Genomic DNA, 19636 nt, shown 5'->3' with positions numbered 1-19636 from the left:
AATTTTCAGACATTTTTTACTCTTATTTCACAAAAGAATCAGAACTATTCATATCCAAAGTCTATAACCTGCAGCAATTCCCTGTTTACAAAGCATTTCATATATAATAGAAACTGAAGGCACTTATTTATGTACTTTTTCACCTCAAAATAGTAAAGTGAAGTAATATTGAAGCAAACTTTGAAGGATTGGGGGGGAAAATCTATGAGAAAAACAGTAGAAGGCAGAAAGACAGACAAGAAGGGAAGATAACAAACGAAATAAGATGGAAACGGTGTATTAGAAAAGAAAATACAAATGCTACATGTGCTTTGCAATCTTTTAGTTTATGGAATTCCTGATCAGTCAGCAAGTTAAGGAAATGATATGACAGTAGTAGTGAGTCCCTCAGTAAGAAATGACAATATATTTGAGGGCATATCGTCCTTATGACAAATTAACATACTGTCCTGTATGAAAAGACTTAAAACTACACCATTTGCCATTAACTTGTTCTTTACCAGTATGGTCAGAGGTTAGCTCTATCTCAAATCAAGTCAGATACTAGTTTTGAACTTTATTTTCAAGAAATTTGAAGATGAGGGGAAAACTATCTTTTCTTACCAGCTTCTCTAAGAGCATGTAGTTTGCACCTTAAAAATGCCTGTTGGTTGGTTTAATATTTCTCTAAACGTGAGTATCCAAATATATTCAAATGCGGAGTGAATCATAATGAGACATATCCTCATAATAGTTAAAGGCTATAACTGAACAAAATATAAAATAGAGTTAAAAATAAAAGGCAAGCTTTTTAAAGTGAATTTGCAGCAGTATACTATTTAACTGATGCATTTTTTTAAAATTAAGATTAGGAACTAATACAAGTATTCCATACTTCTGAGCTTCTATGGATATAGAACCATGGAATTACAGTCTTGAAAAATAAAAAGACTGTCCTTATCTAAAAGAACTAAAAATGTACAATGAGGTGGAAGTTGTTATTTTAACAGATGGTTATTTATATGGTACATCTGGTCCAGCTGCTTTTTATAGGACAAAATAGCTTTAAACTGACAATTAGACACAAAGAGCAAACTTCTTAAGCTGAAATTTGTCAAACATTGAATAGGTTACAAAATAGTGTTGTAAAAATCAACATTACTGAGGTGTTTGGAAATGAACTAGACATCTGCTCAGAATAAGTCAAAAGACTTTATGATATTGGAAGGTTCCTCAAATAGCTATTAATTACTCCAGGGTTATATGATACGGATATATCACATAAACTAATTTCATAAAGTGTTATTTTAGGAGACATATGCAAATAATTATGTAATATATATTGATTTAATTGAAAGCTAATAAGGTTTTCCTTAGAATTTTATAGAAGGTCTTATTGAAAACACAAGGTAATTCTTATTTTCTTAAGTTGAGATTTAAAAAAAACCAGAAAATATCTATGCTTCTCTGCTTACTCAGGACAGTTTGTTTATATATCTCTGAACAATAATGTTACAAGAAACAAACATCTTAAAATTATGCTAGTATTAAGGAATATTTGGGCTTTTTTTAGAATACAAGAAACAATATTGAGTAAGTTTCCTTGGGACATTAGGATTTTTCATTTTCAAATGAAAAGATTACATTTTTAAGCAATAAATTTTTTTTTAAGAACCTGAATCTAGTACAATTCCATGGCCAAAACTGAATTTTAGATATGGCATAAAAACATCTGAGACTGTGTGAGAGGCATCCTTACTTACTTTTCTTCTTTACAATTTATACAAAGGAATTTATAATGCATATATATGTAAGTTTCCATATATTAAAAATACATACTCTTCTATTCTGTTTTAAATATTTAATTTAGCCACTGAATTAGTGTATGTAAGAAATATACTTGAAGTGCTAATTAGGAAAAAATATGCAATACCAGTTCCTCCTAGATTTAAGGAATAAGTAGGTTAAGCACTGTGTTGATTAATAGGGGTCCAGGGCTTAATTGAAACACTATTTCCCAGATGTATTGGGTAAAATAAAGACAATTAAAAGGAGCAACACATAACATATGAAACACACCAATCAAATTTCTATGAATGAAAGGATGATAATCACTTGTTAAATTAAAAATCTAACAGACAAAACTAATAAAAAAACTTGTGGCAAGAGCACTAATTCACTGATTCATCACCAAAAACTCACATAAATACTGTTATGTTATAAATTTATGCAAAGCATATTAGATGATTTGTGTGGTAAATCTAAGGTTAATGGATAGAGTTTAAAATATAAATAGTACCTTTTATTTTCCTACAACCTTATAAAATATATATAATAATGTATAAGGTTGATACATGTTTATAAAAGTGTAGTTTACTTTTTCACTGAGTTAAAATTTTGTGATCTTTAGGTGATATATTGTTGTTTATACAATTCTTTATTTCTCTCTCCTTTCCTTCTTGTCATTTAAATTTCACATGTAAAAAGAGCTTTTTTTTTCCCCTTCCTCAGCCATTCATTGTTTTGAGTGTTGCACGGAGACAAAAGTAGAAAAAGGGCTGCAATGGCTACATATTTAAATTTAGCCAACATACTGAGGTAAAATAAAGCAATTCTAATGAAATGTCCAGCATTGAGACCAACAAAATAGCTAACCCATAATAAGTAAAAATATTTTTAAAAAACAAACAAAAAAATCAAACACTGATGATTGTTGTACAATACAAACAAAACTTAGATTGTATTATTACACTTTTTTCCCCTAACTGGACAGACAGTACTTCTGAAATAGGATATAGCACTGCCATGACAAAAGTAAGAAAGTTTCTGATTTCTCCCAATATTATCTTAAGAATTTGGGAATACAATATAGGAGTTGTTGACAGAAATTATCTGCTACTGAAGAAAGATTATTATATTAATCTATTTCTAGAAATTAAAAAAAATTAGATTGTTCAAAAATCATTGTTAGAAAAGAAACTTTTCCATGGCAAATACTGGTAAATACTATCAAACTATTTTTGCTCTTTAAGGAGCTCTGATTTATTAATTATTTCAAAATTAAAAATTGTTATCAATGACTGTAACCAAAATTTAAAACATGCAATCAAATTAAGTAATCAGGGTTTTGTACACTTAAACCCATTTCCAATTCCAGTGTGAAAAACATTATTCAGGTAATAATTGGCAAAGGTGAGGGAGGGAAAATTCAACATTGTTTTCCACTTCTGCTGGTATTTAGCAAGACAGAGGGAGACTTTTCAAAAATATGCCTTAAAACTAAATGCATTTTAAGTGAACAAACTGTATCTGGAACTAGAAGTGCAAACTCAGAAACTCTCTATCAGGGTTACCTCTGAGATTTACATGAGCAGACAGCAGCAGAGAGGTAATGGTGTTATGGAGAGCATCTGACACTTCTTCCATTTTATGCAAATCTATTTTGAAAGTTAAACAACAGCAAGCTAAAAAAATAAAGAGGGGGTGTGGGGACTACTCTTTTACTCTTTCAGGTCTGATGAGCAGCAAAATCTCAGGAGAAAAGATAACAGATTGTAATTAGCATCATATAATACTAGCAGCATAGGAAGATGAAAAAATCAAATTAAGTGATCTGACAAAGTCACGTAGCTAATTTGCAACGAGCCCATTCTAAAACCTGGATAGGGAGAGGGTATAGCTCAAGTGGTAGAGCTCATACTTAGCATGTAGGAGGTCCTGGGTTCAATCCCCAGTATCTCCTCCAAATATAAATATATAAATAAATCCAATTAAACCCCCCGCCCCAGGCCATCAAAACAAAACAAAAACAAACAAAAAATCCCGGGTTTCTTGACATCTTTACTTCCAGATAGTATTCTTTTTTCGCCTTATCATTGAGTTAGTTTAATAGAGTTCACCAAGACAGAGGATAGGATAACCATAGGAGGCTGTATCATTTTTGGAGGCTGACTATCTTGGTTTGAATCCATGCTCTGCCCATGCAACCTCTCTGTGCTTCAGTCTCTTCATCTGCAAACTAGGAATAATAATAGCGAGAAGCTTTCTGACCAGCTGTTTTTCTGCTCCCTCTGAAAAACATACTGAATTCCTGGTACTAACAGGCCCCTCTTTGGTATACCCACATAAATGCTTCTAACAGTTGAACTGGAGAGTCTGTCACAGTGGGTCAGGATTCTAGCCAGAACTATTTATGCCAGCTGTACCTGTTATTATAAGTAAGTTAATTATTCAGATATCCATATTCCAATAAAATAAATACAAAAAGAAAGTTTCTATAAAAACTAATTTTACCACGCTGGAAAGATTCAATAAAGGCAAGTTAAAAAAAAAAAAAAAAAAAGCTAATGAATTGAAAGTGGCAAAGGTAATCATAAAAATTAGTGAGAGACATCTTAAAAATTTAATAGAAGTTTGATGGCATCACAAGGTCTTTAAGTTCTTAAATAAGCTAAAAATGGAATTAGAGATGATGCATTAGGAGTATGGTTTAGGCCAGAGAATGACATGGAATTCCAAAAACCAAATTCCTCATTGAAAGGAAAGGAAAGGGCCTGGCCTTATATAAAAAATAATAATAAGTGATTAAACATATATTTTATATTTACAGTTTTTAAACAAAAGGACCTTTTCTTATTAAAAGAATGTCCCATATTACTAGACTTACTGTTTTTAACCAGTAAACTACCTGGTTTTGCTCACATCAGATAAAAGGGATTTAATTAAAGGAATAAGAAGTGTTTAGTACAGTGCCCAGTGTCTGGGGGAGAGTTCAAGGTTTGCCAGACACTATCTGTAAACAACCTACCTATTAGGACTATATCAAAGTCAATACACTACCTGCTCTCTAGAATTTGCAAGAGAGTTCCAAATAGAAACTTTCAGCTTGTATGGGATCTTACAAGGTAAAGAAAAGAAAGAAAAGAGCTAGCATTTATTAAATATATAATATATTCCAGATATTTTTCTAAGTGTTTTCTCACTTCTTAAACTGATTTTTTATGTATATATATAATTTCACAGAAATATGTGCACATCGGTGCTGGGCTCACTGTTACCAGCCTACTAGATGGAAACTATCAAATCTAAAATCTAGGATGCAAAGATGCAGTATTAATATGTTAGAACACAACAGCTAGCTAAATAAAACAGTAAAACCCAAAAGTAGGTAAAATAAACCACCCCCCAAAAAGTAAAATAAAACCCAAAGTAGGTATGGGGCTGGAGGAGGGGGAAGCAAAATACTTTGTACTACTATTCATAAAAAAACAAATTAGAATTAAAATTTACATTACATTAAAATCCTATACTAGTCAATATAAGCACTAGTTCTTAAATGTAATCAATCTGTGGCATAGTCTCAGTTTCACCTCCATTATTCACCCTTTGCATTGCTCCTGCAGGAAGCTAATTTCTACTGGCTTCATCAATAGGCTCCTTTGTCCTCTGGCTTCTGGTCATGCTCAGTTCATACGTGGCATCAGCAAGAGAGGAGAGGGTAGAAAGAGGAAGGCCGAAATGTTTACTCCTCAGTTACAGGTTCGCAGGGGTACATTCCTCTACTGCAGGTCAGTTTCAAAACCGTCTTCTACCTCTCCTAATTCCAGTGACCTCTCAATCCTCCTGCCCCTTCAGACATGGAGCTGCTAATGGCTTCCTGCTATTGCTAGTCGCAGAGTGCTTCAACCATCCTTTGCTGGCTTCCTTTATGCCTACCCATTCTCTTGGAAATATCAGTGCTTTCATGAATGTCTATATTTTCCCCATTTGAGTGTCACACTGCTTTCCTATCAGGGCCCTGATGGATCATTATTGGTGGCAGGAGTGGCCCAAGGCCTCAGCTGGTCGAAATGCCATCCTGGCAGTGAATTTCTGGTGTTTGCAAGAGAACAGGATGGCCTCCTTATCAGAGTTAGTGAAATTCTGGTAATTCTCGCAGGTGCTGCAACATGATTACGCAAATTATCACTGATGGTAGCACAGAACAGAGCAGATGCAAGGCGAAGCTTTAGCAGCTGTGGCTTTTACTTCCTAAAGTGATAATGGTGGTGTCTATAGTGTGATGTGGCTACTTCTGATGGCCCTGAGGATTATTCAAAAGAGAAAGGACAAATTGAAGGCCTTGAATGCTCAAGTCAGAACAGAAGTGAAATATCAAAGTCTTTGGTCAGCTTTAAAAGAGCCTTTATTTACTTAAGGCTCAGGGCAAATAAGGCTGAAGACCAACTCCAGAGTCTGATGGGAACTGCCATACTAAATAAAATGGGCAAAACCAGCACCACTAGGTCTTGATAATGGGGTAATGACGGGGAAGGAGGAAACATGGGATGGTAAGATCTGATCAAGTACAGAGGCTCAGAATGTGAAACCCCCAAATACTTCCGAACCATCCTTGCCAGAAGACACAGTTGTCCTCACTCCCTACCTTTCCACTTAAGGAAACACTCCCATAAATCATCATTCCCAATTGTAACACAACTTCCAATAGCTTCAGCTGAGGCAGGAACGCAAGCAGAGAATGGATAAGTCTTTTCAGGCATCATTTCTATTAATACTCATGGCCGCTAGGCTCGTAACAAGTTAGATCCTAACATAGCCAAAATCAAGGCCAGATCCAGGAGGTGACAGCCTATATACTGAAAGAATTCTTGATTCAATGATGGCTTACAAAGTAAAAAGTTGAAATGGCAGAATTTTCCTGGCATACCAAAGTACAAGCCCAAAAGCTCAAGTAAGAATATTGGAAAGGATATATTATGAATCACCCTGTTCGGCTCTTCCCTAACCATACCCCTGGAAGGGCCTGTGGGACACTCCCTTCACCAAAGAATCACACTGGTGAGGAAAGAAATGCTTGAAAGCTTCGTGGTAGCTGTCTCCTCTGGGCTGAAGAGAACGATGAAGATGTTGCAAATAGATCTGGGCTCCCTAATTCAAATGTATCTAATGTGATCTGAGATGGCCAAGACTATGCAGTAGAAATTAATTTCAGGAAGGTGTAGTCTATTCACGTATCCAGAGTCACATAAATTTAGGTGGCAATCCAGTCCCTTTCAGAAGGACCCTGAAACCTGGCCACAAATGTATGCTATGAATTTTCCTCTAAGCCATTCCAGAATCACCTGTGGCCATTTATGATGGTGACTGTGAACTGGGAAAAGGAAAATACCAAATTCTTCCACAAGTTATTAGATAGTTGTATTATATTAGCTGTGAATTGACATTAATCCCTGGAACCCAAAAGAATACTGTGGCCCACCAAAGTGGGGGCTTATGGAGATCACCCAAGTCCATCTTACAGTATCATAGGAATAAATGCATTCAGGAATAGAAAGAATCCTTTCTTTGGTTCCCTGACCCATGGCAGGAGAGCTATTATAAAAAGCCAAGAACATTGCTGTCCAATGGAAATATGAATCACATATATAATTGAAAATTTTCTAATGGCCACATTTTAAACAGGTGGAATTAATTTTCATAATATAATCAATATAATCATAATATAATCAAAAATATTTCAACGTGTGTCATTAACTATATGTAGGCACTTCTTAGTCTACGTGTGGCTAGTGACTACCATATTGGAGTTCGCAGCCCTATAACTCATGGGAGATGCTGGGGTGGTGATTCCTACCACATACCCATTTAAGCAGTTTGTTAGACTTTGCAAGACCAAGATGGTTCTGTGAACGAATGAAGATTTAATTACATCATAATGCCAACTACAGCAGTTCTAGCTATAATATCTTTCCTGGAACATATTAACATAGCCCTTAACACCACTTATGGAGCTACTACTGACTTAATTTCTTTTAAAAGTAATTCCTTATCAACAAAGATAATCAGAAGCAGTTTGCCTTCACAATGCAGGGACAACATACTTTCACTATCTTACCTTAAGGCTAGGTCAACTCTCCTCCTTTTTGTCATAATATAGTCCAAAGAAATCTTGTTCATCTTGACATCTCACATAACATCAAGCTGGAAAACTACATTCATGGTATTACACTAATTGATCTGGTGAGCAGGAAGTAATAAACACTAAGATGCTTCAGTAAGATATATACTAGAGGACAGGAGACAGTATCTATGTAAAGTTAAGAGACTTGCAGCATTGGTGAAATGTTATGGGCCCAGTGATATGGGCATGTTGAAACAGAGCCTCTAGTAAAGTGTAAGTTGCTGAACCTTGTACCTTTCATCATGAAGAAGGAGGCACAAAATGTGGTGTCTTCTTTGGATTTTAGAAGCAAGTTGCACGACGTTTGGGTATTCTGCTCTGATGCATGTATTAGATAACCCATAAGACTGCCAACGTTGAGAGGGGTCTTGGACAAGAAATGGATCTGCTGTAATGAAAGCTGCCCTTTATACCTTTGGCTCCAAGATCCAGCCATGCAATGATTTTTGGAAATACCTGTGGCAGGCAAAGATGGTGTATGACATATCTGCCACTAAAACATCACAGTGCAGATCCCTTAATGGAGTAAAGATATGTGATCTACCAATAATGATTTGCCATTTGAAAAGCAGCTCCTAATCTGCTACTGGACTCTTGTTAAGATTGAGTAGTAGGACATGGGACTCCAAATGACTATGTGGCCCAAACTATACAAAATGAATGAGGTGTTAATCTGATTCAAAGTAATGTAAAATAAGATGTACACAAGAGCATTTCATTATTTAATGAAACTTGGACCATGCAGGTTTGGGGATGCCCAAGCATACTTCATGAGCAAGTAACTCATGTGTCTTTGACCCCTGCTACTACTGCTTCATGATCTTTCCTTCAGTTCAAAACTGTGGCCTCATGGGATGTCCTCAGTGGAGTCAATGGAGTATTAAACCATGTGGACCTAGTTTGTAAATGGACTGCATTGTATTTGGTACTACCTGTATCTACTGTGTTACAGGCCCAATGAAGGGGGCTGCCCCTGAAATATGGTAGTGAAAAGATATCCTCCCCTCCCCTCCCCTCCAGCAGAATTTCAGTTGGTCCAGTTTGCATGGAAGGAGGGATAGCTGAGGTACATACATGGTATGGCCATATGGTCAAGGGCTTGGAAAAACAAGACTGGAAAATTAGTGATAGAAGATTTGGGGAGAATTATGTGGATGGACCTCTCAGAACTGGTACAAAATGTGATGATATGGTGTCCTATGCAAATTCCCTCTAGAGGGCATCCCCTGTAGAGAAGACTTTTTTGTAATCTGGACAAGATTATCTGATGGGTGACACAAACCAATAAGACAATCTATTTTATGGAGGTCAGTCAGATTCTTTACCTAGCTCCCCTGGTGTTTTCTCAAGTGGCTCATGTACAAAGTGACAATGGGATCAGGAATGGAAACTATGTACGGACTCAATAACATAGATTTCCCCCGTCTCCATGACTGAGTTAACTATCACTGCTGAGTTCACAACTTTCCAGTGCTAAGACCTTGACATGGCACCATTCTCCATGGGAGTCAACCAGTCAGTTAGTGGCAGGCAGGTTACAATAGACTCCTTCCAACATGAAGGAGGAAGAAATGTATCGTCATCAGAATTGACAAACGTTGAGGATATAGATTTACCTCCCCTTCCTTCAATATTTTTGCAAGCTCCTCTGCCTGGATTTAACAGAATGCCTTAACAATTATCATGGTATTCCTTACAGTATTGCCTTCAACCAGAAACTCTTTTGATGGCAAGGAAAATAAAGCCATGGGCTCAAACCTATCAATTTCACTAGGTATACCCCATGCCACACCGTCTGGAATCATTTGGCTAAATGGAGTGGTGAAGTGGCCTACTAGTGGAGTGGTTCAAGTATGGCTGCCAGTTGAGAGAAGTCTATAGGATGGGTTGGGGAAGTCTGCAAGTTGGGTGTATTCTATAGGATATGATATATGCCTAAAGCCATCTAACTCCTCCTTTGCCAGAATCCATAAGTTTGAGAACAAAGAGATTAAGGCAGCAGTGGCCACAAGACAAATACATCAAATAATCCATTTGAAGGATTTTCACTTCCTGTGCTGAAATCTTGGGATAGGTGGTTCTCAGTGCCCAGAAGAAGAGTGTTTCCACCAGGGATGATCAGAGTTCTGATACTGCTGTATCGGAAGCTGAGACTACTATTCCCTGGCTATTTGGGGCATTTCAAGCTGCTGAATTAACTAGGAGAGAAGCAGGCTACTGGCAGGTAATTTTTCCAGATTACCAAGATGATTATGGGTTGTTGCTATACAAGAGGGGCAAGGACAACCATGTTTGAAACTCAGGAGATTTCCTGGGGCATCTCTGACAAAAATTTGTCCAATTATCCTGGGTATTGAAAAACTGCAGTAATCCAAGGAAGGCAGGGCCACCAAGTACTCAAAACCTGTAGGCATTAAGGTTTGGATCAGCTATCAAAGAACCCTGTCCAGCCCAGGTGCTTAAAAAGAAGGTGAGAGTAAGGGGAAGATGGAATTGGCAGTGGAAGAAGAAAGATGTAATGATCAACTGGAGCTTTCTGACCAGCTAGAGAAGCATGGACTTTGGCAGCTATGTTTTATGTTCTATTATGAGAAACATTAGAGATGACTAATCTTTCAAATTCCAGTTGGAAGTATGTCTGAATTGGTATCACCCCTTGATGATGCAGTAGCTGGATGACAGCCCGTCCCCTTCTCAGGCCTCTGTTAAGCTCTCATTAATTAGCCAGTTTGAGTATCTGTTTACACAACTGCAAAAATCATGACTTAGTATACCAAATTGCAAAATCAGCATAATGGCAGTTGCAGGGAACTAAACTATTTTTTTTGAAACTCAAAGTAGCAACTTACCTTTTACAAAATGTACAGTTTCCCCTAAGCAGTTTTGCTTTATGCACACAACCTTTATAATTACACAGAATTATGTAAGTTATGCTAAGTGTCTGGTCTTACCAAAGCCAATGGGAAGGGCTTACTTTTGGGGTGACATCTTTCCCTCCCCTCACTCCACTAGCTACCAACCAAGAGATCCTAGAGGGCCATTCCTAATCTGCATAAAGAAGCCAACAGTAGCCGCCCCATTCAGTCTAACACAAAAACCAAGGTGTCCTGACTTCTTAGACACTACCCATGGGGATAAGTCTGTTAAAAGAATAAAAAGGAAATCAAGGAAACAGTAACTGAAATGCCAAATGCCTTCCAAAGGTGTCACCAGGCGCTCAACCTTCTGAGAGCAATCACCAGGTAGAGTGACGTGTACACTAAACCATGATATTGAAAACAACACAATTTTGTAAATTTTGTAAAGAGTGAAACAGACCCTTAAGATTATATTTTTGCCTCAACTTCATGCTCATGAAAAGCTATATTTTACATAATCCTTGGTCAACTGAAAACTTGAATAAGCCAAGTGCATGGCTAGCTAAAGGAAGGAACTGTCATGTCTTAAAAATACCTTTCAGTAAAGAATAATTTTTACAATAAAACAATACCACTTTAAGATACAATTCTTATAGGATAATTTCTAAATAAAATATAAAATGTCATAGTTGGAAATAAGTAAACTGCTTTAAGTTAGCAATGTAAAATATACCCTTAAAAATTTTTGTTTTAATGTTTGCATTAATTTCATTTTTCTGTAACTGCCCCAAATTTAAAAGTTAACATCTAGAATACTTTTATGCATTTCACATTTATGTAAAATAACTAGGTAAAGCCTTAAGGATTAACAGAAAAATGTAAAGAAAGATAATGCAGGCATTCAAGCATTACCTCACAACTCACAGCACTCTCTAAGCAATTTGTCAATGTAGATGAAAGTATCACTTCCATCATATCTTCATATTAAAATTAAATTTTAATATGTCATTATGAACAGAAGGAGCTTATGAAACTGGCTTGAGAGTATTCTCTATTAATTTTGAACCTTTAACTTCTTGGCAATGGCAATTCATGCTAAAAGTCAAATGCAATTCATTCAGATTTCTAATCATTTTTGTTTTACGTACTAGAGTCTGGCATTTTTTTTTTTAAATCAAACATATTCCAGATTTTTTAATGATGATTTATGAAGCAGAGAAAGGTTTCAGAGGAGAGCATCCAATGACTATAGTTTGAGAGTTTAAGGATCTAGAAGAGTTAAAATAAAATATACTGTTACAGACAATTTTCTAACGAGCATAGTATTTTCAAGTTTGAAAATAGTGATATTTGACTTCCCACTGAGGTTCCAGCCTGGGTACCATAACAATCAAAAAAAAAAAAATCACAGCTTTCTTCTCCTCTATAGTAACAGCAATATAACTATGATATTTTGCTAGATTTCCCATTATCCTGGATTAACTATAATTACTGTATTAATAATTGTAAAATTTAAAAATCATAGAAAATTGATATAACAGCTAATTTCTTTCAATGGCTTGAAATAAGTGACTTTTCAGTTGACAGCACTCCTTTCTGCCAAGTCTGGAAGTCTCAAAATGAAGGGCCAATATGTATCCTAGAAGATTGGTCAGTTACTCAATGTGCACAATAAAAATATCACCAAGCACATTCTCAGCTATGTACCACAGCTACAAGTTACTGAGTGTTATTCTATAGTACTCTCCTGAATTCTCATGTTTTAGTTTTCTTCTCAAAGGGTTGGTGACACTTACCAGAGTGGGTCCTGAGGTGTCCTGTGAGGGCGTCCCTTCTTCTACAGGCATAGCTACAGAAAGGACATTTGAACGGCTTCTCTCCAGAGTGTAACTTTATGTGTCTCAGAAGGTTGCCCTTCTGAGTAAAAGAAGCTCCACACTGGTTACAGTGGAAGGGACGTTCACCTGCAGAAGGGGAAAGAGGTGGGGAAGATCAAGTAGGTTACGTGCAAGTGACGAGGTGCTGTAGCCTGCTAACTAGAGCCAGTTCTCTGTGCCGCGAATGCCCATTCCCCTCCGAAGCCTTCTAAACCCCGTTTGCCTAGAATTGCTTTGCTAACGCCAAAGTCCCAAACTTTCAGTCAAGGGCCGTTTCCTCTCTTCATATAAATTTTACAAGATTCCTATCACTGACTTCAAAGAGTAACAATAATAGCATTGACCACTGGTTGAACAATTAGGTGCTATCACTTTACTGACTTTCCTGGTTGCTTTACCTACAATATTGCAAACCTCATAACAGCATTACTTATTCACTATTAATAATTTCAATTTACAAATAAAGGAACTAAAGTTCAAATACAGAAGTGTCTGATCACAGTCACAGAGCTAATAAGTACATGGGCTGATAATGGACTCCTGGTCAATTTGTCGACAAAATCTCGCTCTCCTTCTTGTACCATGTTATCTCAAAAAATCACAGAAACTTTGAGCTGAAAGGGACCTTTAGTCTTACTCTCTAATTTAGTTGATAATTTTCCTACCAAGGGGCCAAAGAGAGTCAATGAATGAGCTAGGTTACAAGGCCCATTACCACAAAATCTCAAAATAAAGCCAAGGTCTCTGAATTCTCCTAATCACTAACAGTAAAACCTTTGGCAAAATTTCCTGATGTAATTGGGAAAAATCCGAAGAAATTATTCATCCAGACATTTCCTGTACATATATTCTCTTTTTCTTTTGAAAATCACTTGTTTGATAGGAACCTTTTCTCCCTTTTCTCCTACTGCCAATATTGCTCTAAAACTGTTTAAGCCAGAATTATCAGTTGTCTGTTGCCATCAGCTGGCTGTCAACAGTGTCACTGAAGGTAAAAACATGTATGTAATTTGATGAGTGAGTAAAATTAGCAAGCAGGGCCATATATCACCAAACTGTGACAAAAATACTATTGTTTTAAATGTGTATCTCTCTAAAGATAGGCATAAATTATAAATTAATCTATAAAAAGTACAAATATATTAAAGCTCAAGGTTAGAATAAAAATTAAGTTACAAAAAATAATTCCCTTTTGGTTAAATTGGACCATTTCTATAGTTGGGGTTAGATAATGGTTATAATTTTAATAGTTTTCAAAAAAATTTACACTGAATTATCATATTTCATATCTTTAACTGAAACATTCATAATAAGACTGAATAATGAAACCACAATATACTTTTGGGCTTTTAAAATAATGCAAAACTCAGTGATTCTTTTTATTAAAGAAAGCTAGGAGGTATAAATAAGATAAATTATGATCACTTTCTGGCAGCTACTCCTGTACATTGTACAGATTTATCATAAAGCCTAAAGAAATTGAAAAATTGACATATCAGGTATATTTTGAATTCTGTAGTACTTCTTATTTTGGAACTTAATAAAATATATAACAAAAAAGAGTCATCTGTGTGTGTATGTGTTGCAAGGGTTAAGGATTTCTTTGAAGAAATTTGGAAATCTTATGACGTAAGTTTACAAAAAGTCCTATATCGATGTATTAGGTTGAAAAAGACTTATCCATCATGTTAAAGTTAACTTAATCTAATTTAACTTGTTTAATTCATTTGGCAAAACAAGCAAATCAACATTAAATACAGCTTAAAAGAGACACTTTACCTAAAACCTCTCATATGATGTCTTACAAAATAACCAAAGTTTTAAAAATAAATAATTTTGTAAATAATTTTTAATCTTACACATTGACACACATATACAACTTAATTCTTTGACTTTTTTCAGTGTCATAACAGTCTGAAACTTTAAAATCAGAATTTTCTATTTCCCATTTATGTCACAGAATTAGTAATAAAAAGGAAGAAGGAAGACTTTCTTTATGAAATTAACTTTTTAGAGAATAACAAAATATCAAACTAAATTATACATTTTACTCCAAACATTTGATTTTACTTCTGGTATTCCTCTATGTGTAGTTTCCAGGCAAATTAGTATGCAATAACTTTAAAACAAATTTAAATTAATGTGGACAAAAATATTTGAAATCACATTTGCCTTTGGAAAATACTCCTATAGAAAGCTAACTGATTTTCTTTAAGCCTCCTACAATCCTTGAGTTGAAATATTTAAAAATTCCTAATTAAAGGTATTAAATTCATCATTTAAAATAATACTAATCTAAAAATAATAAGGATCAGTTTTTAAAAAAGATTTTTTAATTCACTTGAGTTTTATGAGACTAATGACTGCAAAATTTAGTTGTTACATTTCTAAAATATTTCAAATTTTTTTAATAAGAATTACTTCTGAATTCGTATGATCATCCTTAAAGGGGTAGGATAAATGCAGAGGGGTCTAGTTACGTTGGGAGACATCACCGTTTTGCTGAGCCTATAAGTCTTAGTGAGAAGGCACTTGCTAATCCTGTTCCCATGGCAAGGGGAAGTGAAGAAAGAGGCATGATGAAGGTAACCAATCATGCGCCCAATTTTGATAAAAGGAAAGAGGCTATGATAATGATGCGCTTTGATTTCAGTCAGATGAAGCTTTAAGAAATACTGATTTTCCTGGCCTACATGTTACAGAGATACCTGTAAAATGATCTGATAATGAACTGAAAAGTTCAGCTGACTACCTATATTGTCTATGTAACTTGAAACAACATATCTCAATTATTTCTTTTTTAATAATTTGTTTTTCCTTTTAAGAAAAAGCCTGAGTCAATTGGTCTTTTTCAAATGGATTTAGACCTTGTCTAAAAATTTATATATTAATCATGTTCTTCTTCAGACATAAATAAAAGCAAATTTCAGGAAAACCCCACAAATGTACTAAATACATTAGTGATGTTATAGACTAAGTCCAATTCAAAAACATCAAGTAGGCTATTACCGTATCTGTGATAACTATTCCTCCCATGAGTGGGCACCAAAGTCTTGATTAACAACTCTAGATCCAGGAGAACAATTAAGATGTAGTCACATAGCCATACTATCCCTCATATCCATTCTGAATCTGTTTTTTTTTTTTTTAAATCAATCTACTAATCTACTCCAGGACCATTTTTAGTTATTCACTGGATGAAGCTACCTATTATTCTTATTATGGAATAAATTATATTTCAATATTATATGTACTTTCATAAACACATATTTCTAGATATGTGTTTATTCAATTGAAATGCAAGTATACATGCATCAGTTTGCTTTGGTGACTCAGATAGAGGGTGTGCCTATCTGGATGGAATAACCACTTACAAATGTGAAAAATCCCAACCACCTGTAGAGACAGCCTTGGAGTAAGAGAATGGTTCCACAAAGCTGTAATGGACAAAATATGGTGCTGAAAATAAAGTAACAAAGGTGGGAGTACTCTACCCTAAAGAGAGGCAAAATTAAGGACAGTCTATATTTATAATGTTCATATCAATTCTTGTTTATGCATGAACTGATTTACTACCCCTACTTCTTTTCTTCTCCCTACATTCCCAGTGAAGAGTGCCTGGAGTATCCGATGACAATATTACCTGATTACCTACTAAAGTAGCAATACCAGAGAAATAACACCAAGCCAATGACAAGACACTGGAATTGGCACTTTAGTAGAGTATGAAAGAGAAAGAAGAAGAAGTGAATTAGATCTGATACTCCATGTCATTTTAATGAATTGGCTGGTTGTGTATTTTTTAACTATCAATTTTATACTAGATATTCTATGATCTAAAAACATACAAGCATATGTTTCTCAAAGGCTTTTAAGGATTTAAGACAGTGCCTTTTATACCGGAAAGCTGTAAATAGTTGGTGAGAAAGGGAAGTTCTAAAATGAAGACAGCAGTTCATCAAATTAAAGAGAAACCATTTGGTTAATGACTATATTCTGATTACATTTTTTCCAATCTAAAGAAACACAAATAGACTTTCTATTCTCACAGTACTAAAATGGAGTTGGAAGTGTCATGACCCACTCAGATGTATAAACTGGGTCATCAGAAATACATATAAAAATGGCTAACTTAAAGACGTATCACAAATCACAGTTAATGTGTGGGAGGTATCTCAAGCTAGTAACTTTAGCAAAAACCTCCCAGATCTAAGGAAAGTATAATACTTTTCCAAATACTGTAATAAACACTTATTAACAGCAAAAGTTCTCAGAGTTCCAAGAGAATTTTATAATGGCTGTTTAGTCCGTTCTCCTTGCCTTTACTAGCTAAGTGAATCCCATATTCCTAGGACTTGTGGAATTCTGTATAACTATTTAGAAACATTTTCTACATTAATTAGATGGTTTTCAACTCCACTACAGTAGTAAATATCACATGGACAGTAGAGTAGGTATGTAATTGTTACTGTGTTTACAAACCGACAATCCTCATAAAAATCACTGCAGATACAGTGAAACATCAATTAACCTAAATTTTCAACAGAAAATACTCAGATTCTTAAATATTCTTAGTTTAGACCATAAAAGGTTTATTAAAAAAACTTACGAAAAATGTTAGTATATTTTTCAGCCTTAAAATGAAACCTATATGCAATTCAATTGAAAAGTCTTTAGACTAATTTTGCTTAATTTCTGTGTTTCTAGATGGGAGAAGTTAGACATTTGAAAGAGTGTTATATCCCTCAATATAATCATTCTGGGATGATGAATACATTATAACTTTGTGGGACTCTTAGAACTGCAGTTAAAATTACTTCATGAGCAGAGAAGAAAAGTAGACTCATTATTTTAGTCTTTTCCTTCTTTTTCTTACCAATATGGTACCAAGCTTGATCTTTTAATTTTTCCAAGAGACATTTTTAAAAATTAATGGAGAAAACATTTTCATTAGCAATACAAATATTACTATAAAATTAAAAAATATTTTAAAACTATGATGTTACTTAAACAGGAAATTCAAAACAAAACAAAAAGTAATAATGTAACTGACTATATGGTTGGATAAGAGTATAGGACCTAAAGCTTATGATTCTGATTAAGATAACACTGATTTTAATGTGTAAGTTCTCACTATAATTAATATATCAGCCTTAAAGTAATGCCTCATCATAAAACGTTGGTATACTGATATACCAAGTACAGAATATTAGAACAAAACCACTCTGGACATCAGGAAACTGGTTTCAGTCTCACAATGCCCTTAAACTATATAAGGGATAACGAGTAAGTCCCTTGACTGTTTTGGGCTTCAGTTTCTTCATGTGTAAATGAGACATCCAGACTAAGATGTCAATGTCCCTGGTATCTCTTATATTTTAATTACTTATTAAATTTATTATTTAGAAGTCAGTCTTTTAGAACAATTTCTTTATAGTGATTTCGCTCTCTTACAAAAGGGTGTCATATTTTAAAACCCTGAGTCTATGAGTTATTACTATTGTGCTTTAGAATACTACTCTGCATTACAGTTAAAGCTATCATTACCTTTAAATCAAATTTCATATGAATTTGAAACTGTTTCTTTTAAGAATCAACCATCCGACTGCTTTACCACAATCTCATTTCTGGTGTTTTACATTAAAAAGAAATTTCTAAAAAATTTTACCAAAGGATTTGAAGAGTTAATTTAAATAAGGCCTTCTCACTGAGTTGGTTTTTTACATTACTCAAACATCTGAAAGTACACATTAAATTAATCTGAGGTCTCTTTCCTTACCTGAGTCTATTACGCATTCCTACCTGCATACTCACCACCCTTGGTTATATTCTGTCCTACTTATCTCCTTGCAGGAGTTAATAGTTAAAAATTACAGGAAGCTGGTAATATCCTGGAACTAGGGAGAATAAGTATCTGCCTACTGTGCAGACCCATGGTAGGCAAAGATTGATAGGAAATTGTATTCCAAGAAGTTAACTCGATAAGGTGAAAAGGAACCACCCCTATATAAATGCATGAGTACCATGCTAGAGTATAAACTTTTAGCTAGCCAACTGTATTGCCTGCCCATGGGTATGGTAAAATATGGATAGGAATACAAAAAGATCAAGTTACACAATGAAATTCTTCTCTACCTTTTGAACCCTTATCATATTATTGCTATATTAAGAACTGTGGAAACTGAATCCCAAACTTCTTTTTGATAAGCTATTCAGATTTGAAGGCTGGAAGTCAAGACCCAGGCTACTCTCTGCTTTTCAGCAATCCAATACTAGCAGAATTCTGAAAAGGTAGTTTCACCATTGCCACCCCTGAATAAAAAGGAAAGAGAATAGATGTCAGGTAATATCAACATCAGATGTCACAGGCAGTCATCAGGTTATTCTTTCAGCTGCTTACCAGTGTGACTCCTTTTATGTACCATAAGCACATTGGGCCCAATGCAAACCATGCCACAGACGTCACATTTCAGTTTACCATTCGGAAGCCGGATTCCTCCCTCGCCTTGGAGCTCCTGGACTTTCCTGTTGTCAGCCACCTCGCTGCTTTCAATTAGGGGTTCTTCTAGGCTGCTACCCTCATCATGGCCCCTGATCTCGTCTTCACGGCTCAGGGGTTTCCTGTCACACTCTTCATCACTCTGCATTTCTAGCTTTACTGAATTTGCTGTAATTTAAAAAGAAGAAAGGAGGACATGTGAAATGCATGTTATGTGTTATCACCTACATCTCTTTTCCACCCGCTGCCGTTCTATTAACATGGTTGGACATGCTATACTAAGGAGAATACAGTCCACCACAATGTTAATATAGACTGTGTGCTATGATATTTCAGTGAAGCTTTGGTATGAAAGTGAAGATGGCTTAGGAAAGCTGGAGGTAAACAGAATGACACTTTATATTTGCACACGCGTATTTCTTTAATTCAGTTATATACACTTAAAGCAAGTCTTTAAATAACT

The 19636-nt window shown here is 35.1% G+C and overlaps 1 protein-coding gene across 12 annotated transcripts in view; it reads right to left on the bottom strand.

Moving 5' to 3' along the window:
- The window catches only part of IKZF2 (IKAROS family zinc finger 2), a 160092-nt gene that overhangs the window by 39946 nt on the left and 100510 nt on the right, over nt 1-19636 (bottom strand). For 10 of the 12 annotated variants that reach the window (XM_045520462.2, XM_045520465.2, XM_045520460.2 and 7 more), the window contains 2 exons: nt 19075-19341; nt 12594-12761 (listed from right to left, as the gene is read on the bottom strand). In XM_045520462.2, the coding sequence (XP_045376418.1) occupies nt 12594-12761; nt 19075-19341 (435 nt within the window). The remainder of the gene's footprint in view (nt 1-12593; nt 12762-19074; nt 19342-19636) is intronic. The other 2 variants (XM_045520467.2, XM_045520466.2) reach the window with 1 other exon arrangement.

This window comes from Camelus bactrianus, chromosome 5 (genome assembly GCF_048773025.1).
Source record: "Camelus bactrianus isolate YW-2024 breed Bactrian camel chromosome 5, ASM4877302v1, whole genome shotgun sequence".
Taxonomy (NCBI): Eukaryota; Metazoa; Chordata; class Mammalia; order Artiodactyla; family Camelidae; genus Camelus; species Camelus bactrianus.
The sequence above is the reverse complement of the archived record's forward strand: the minus strand, read 5'-3'. Positions and strand labels throughout refer to the sequence as shown.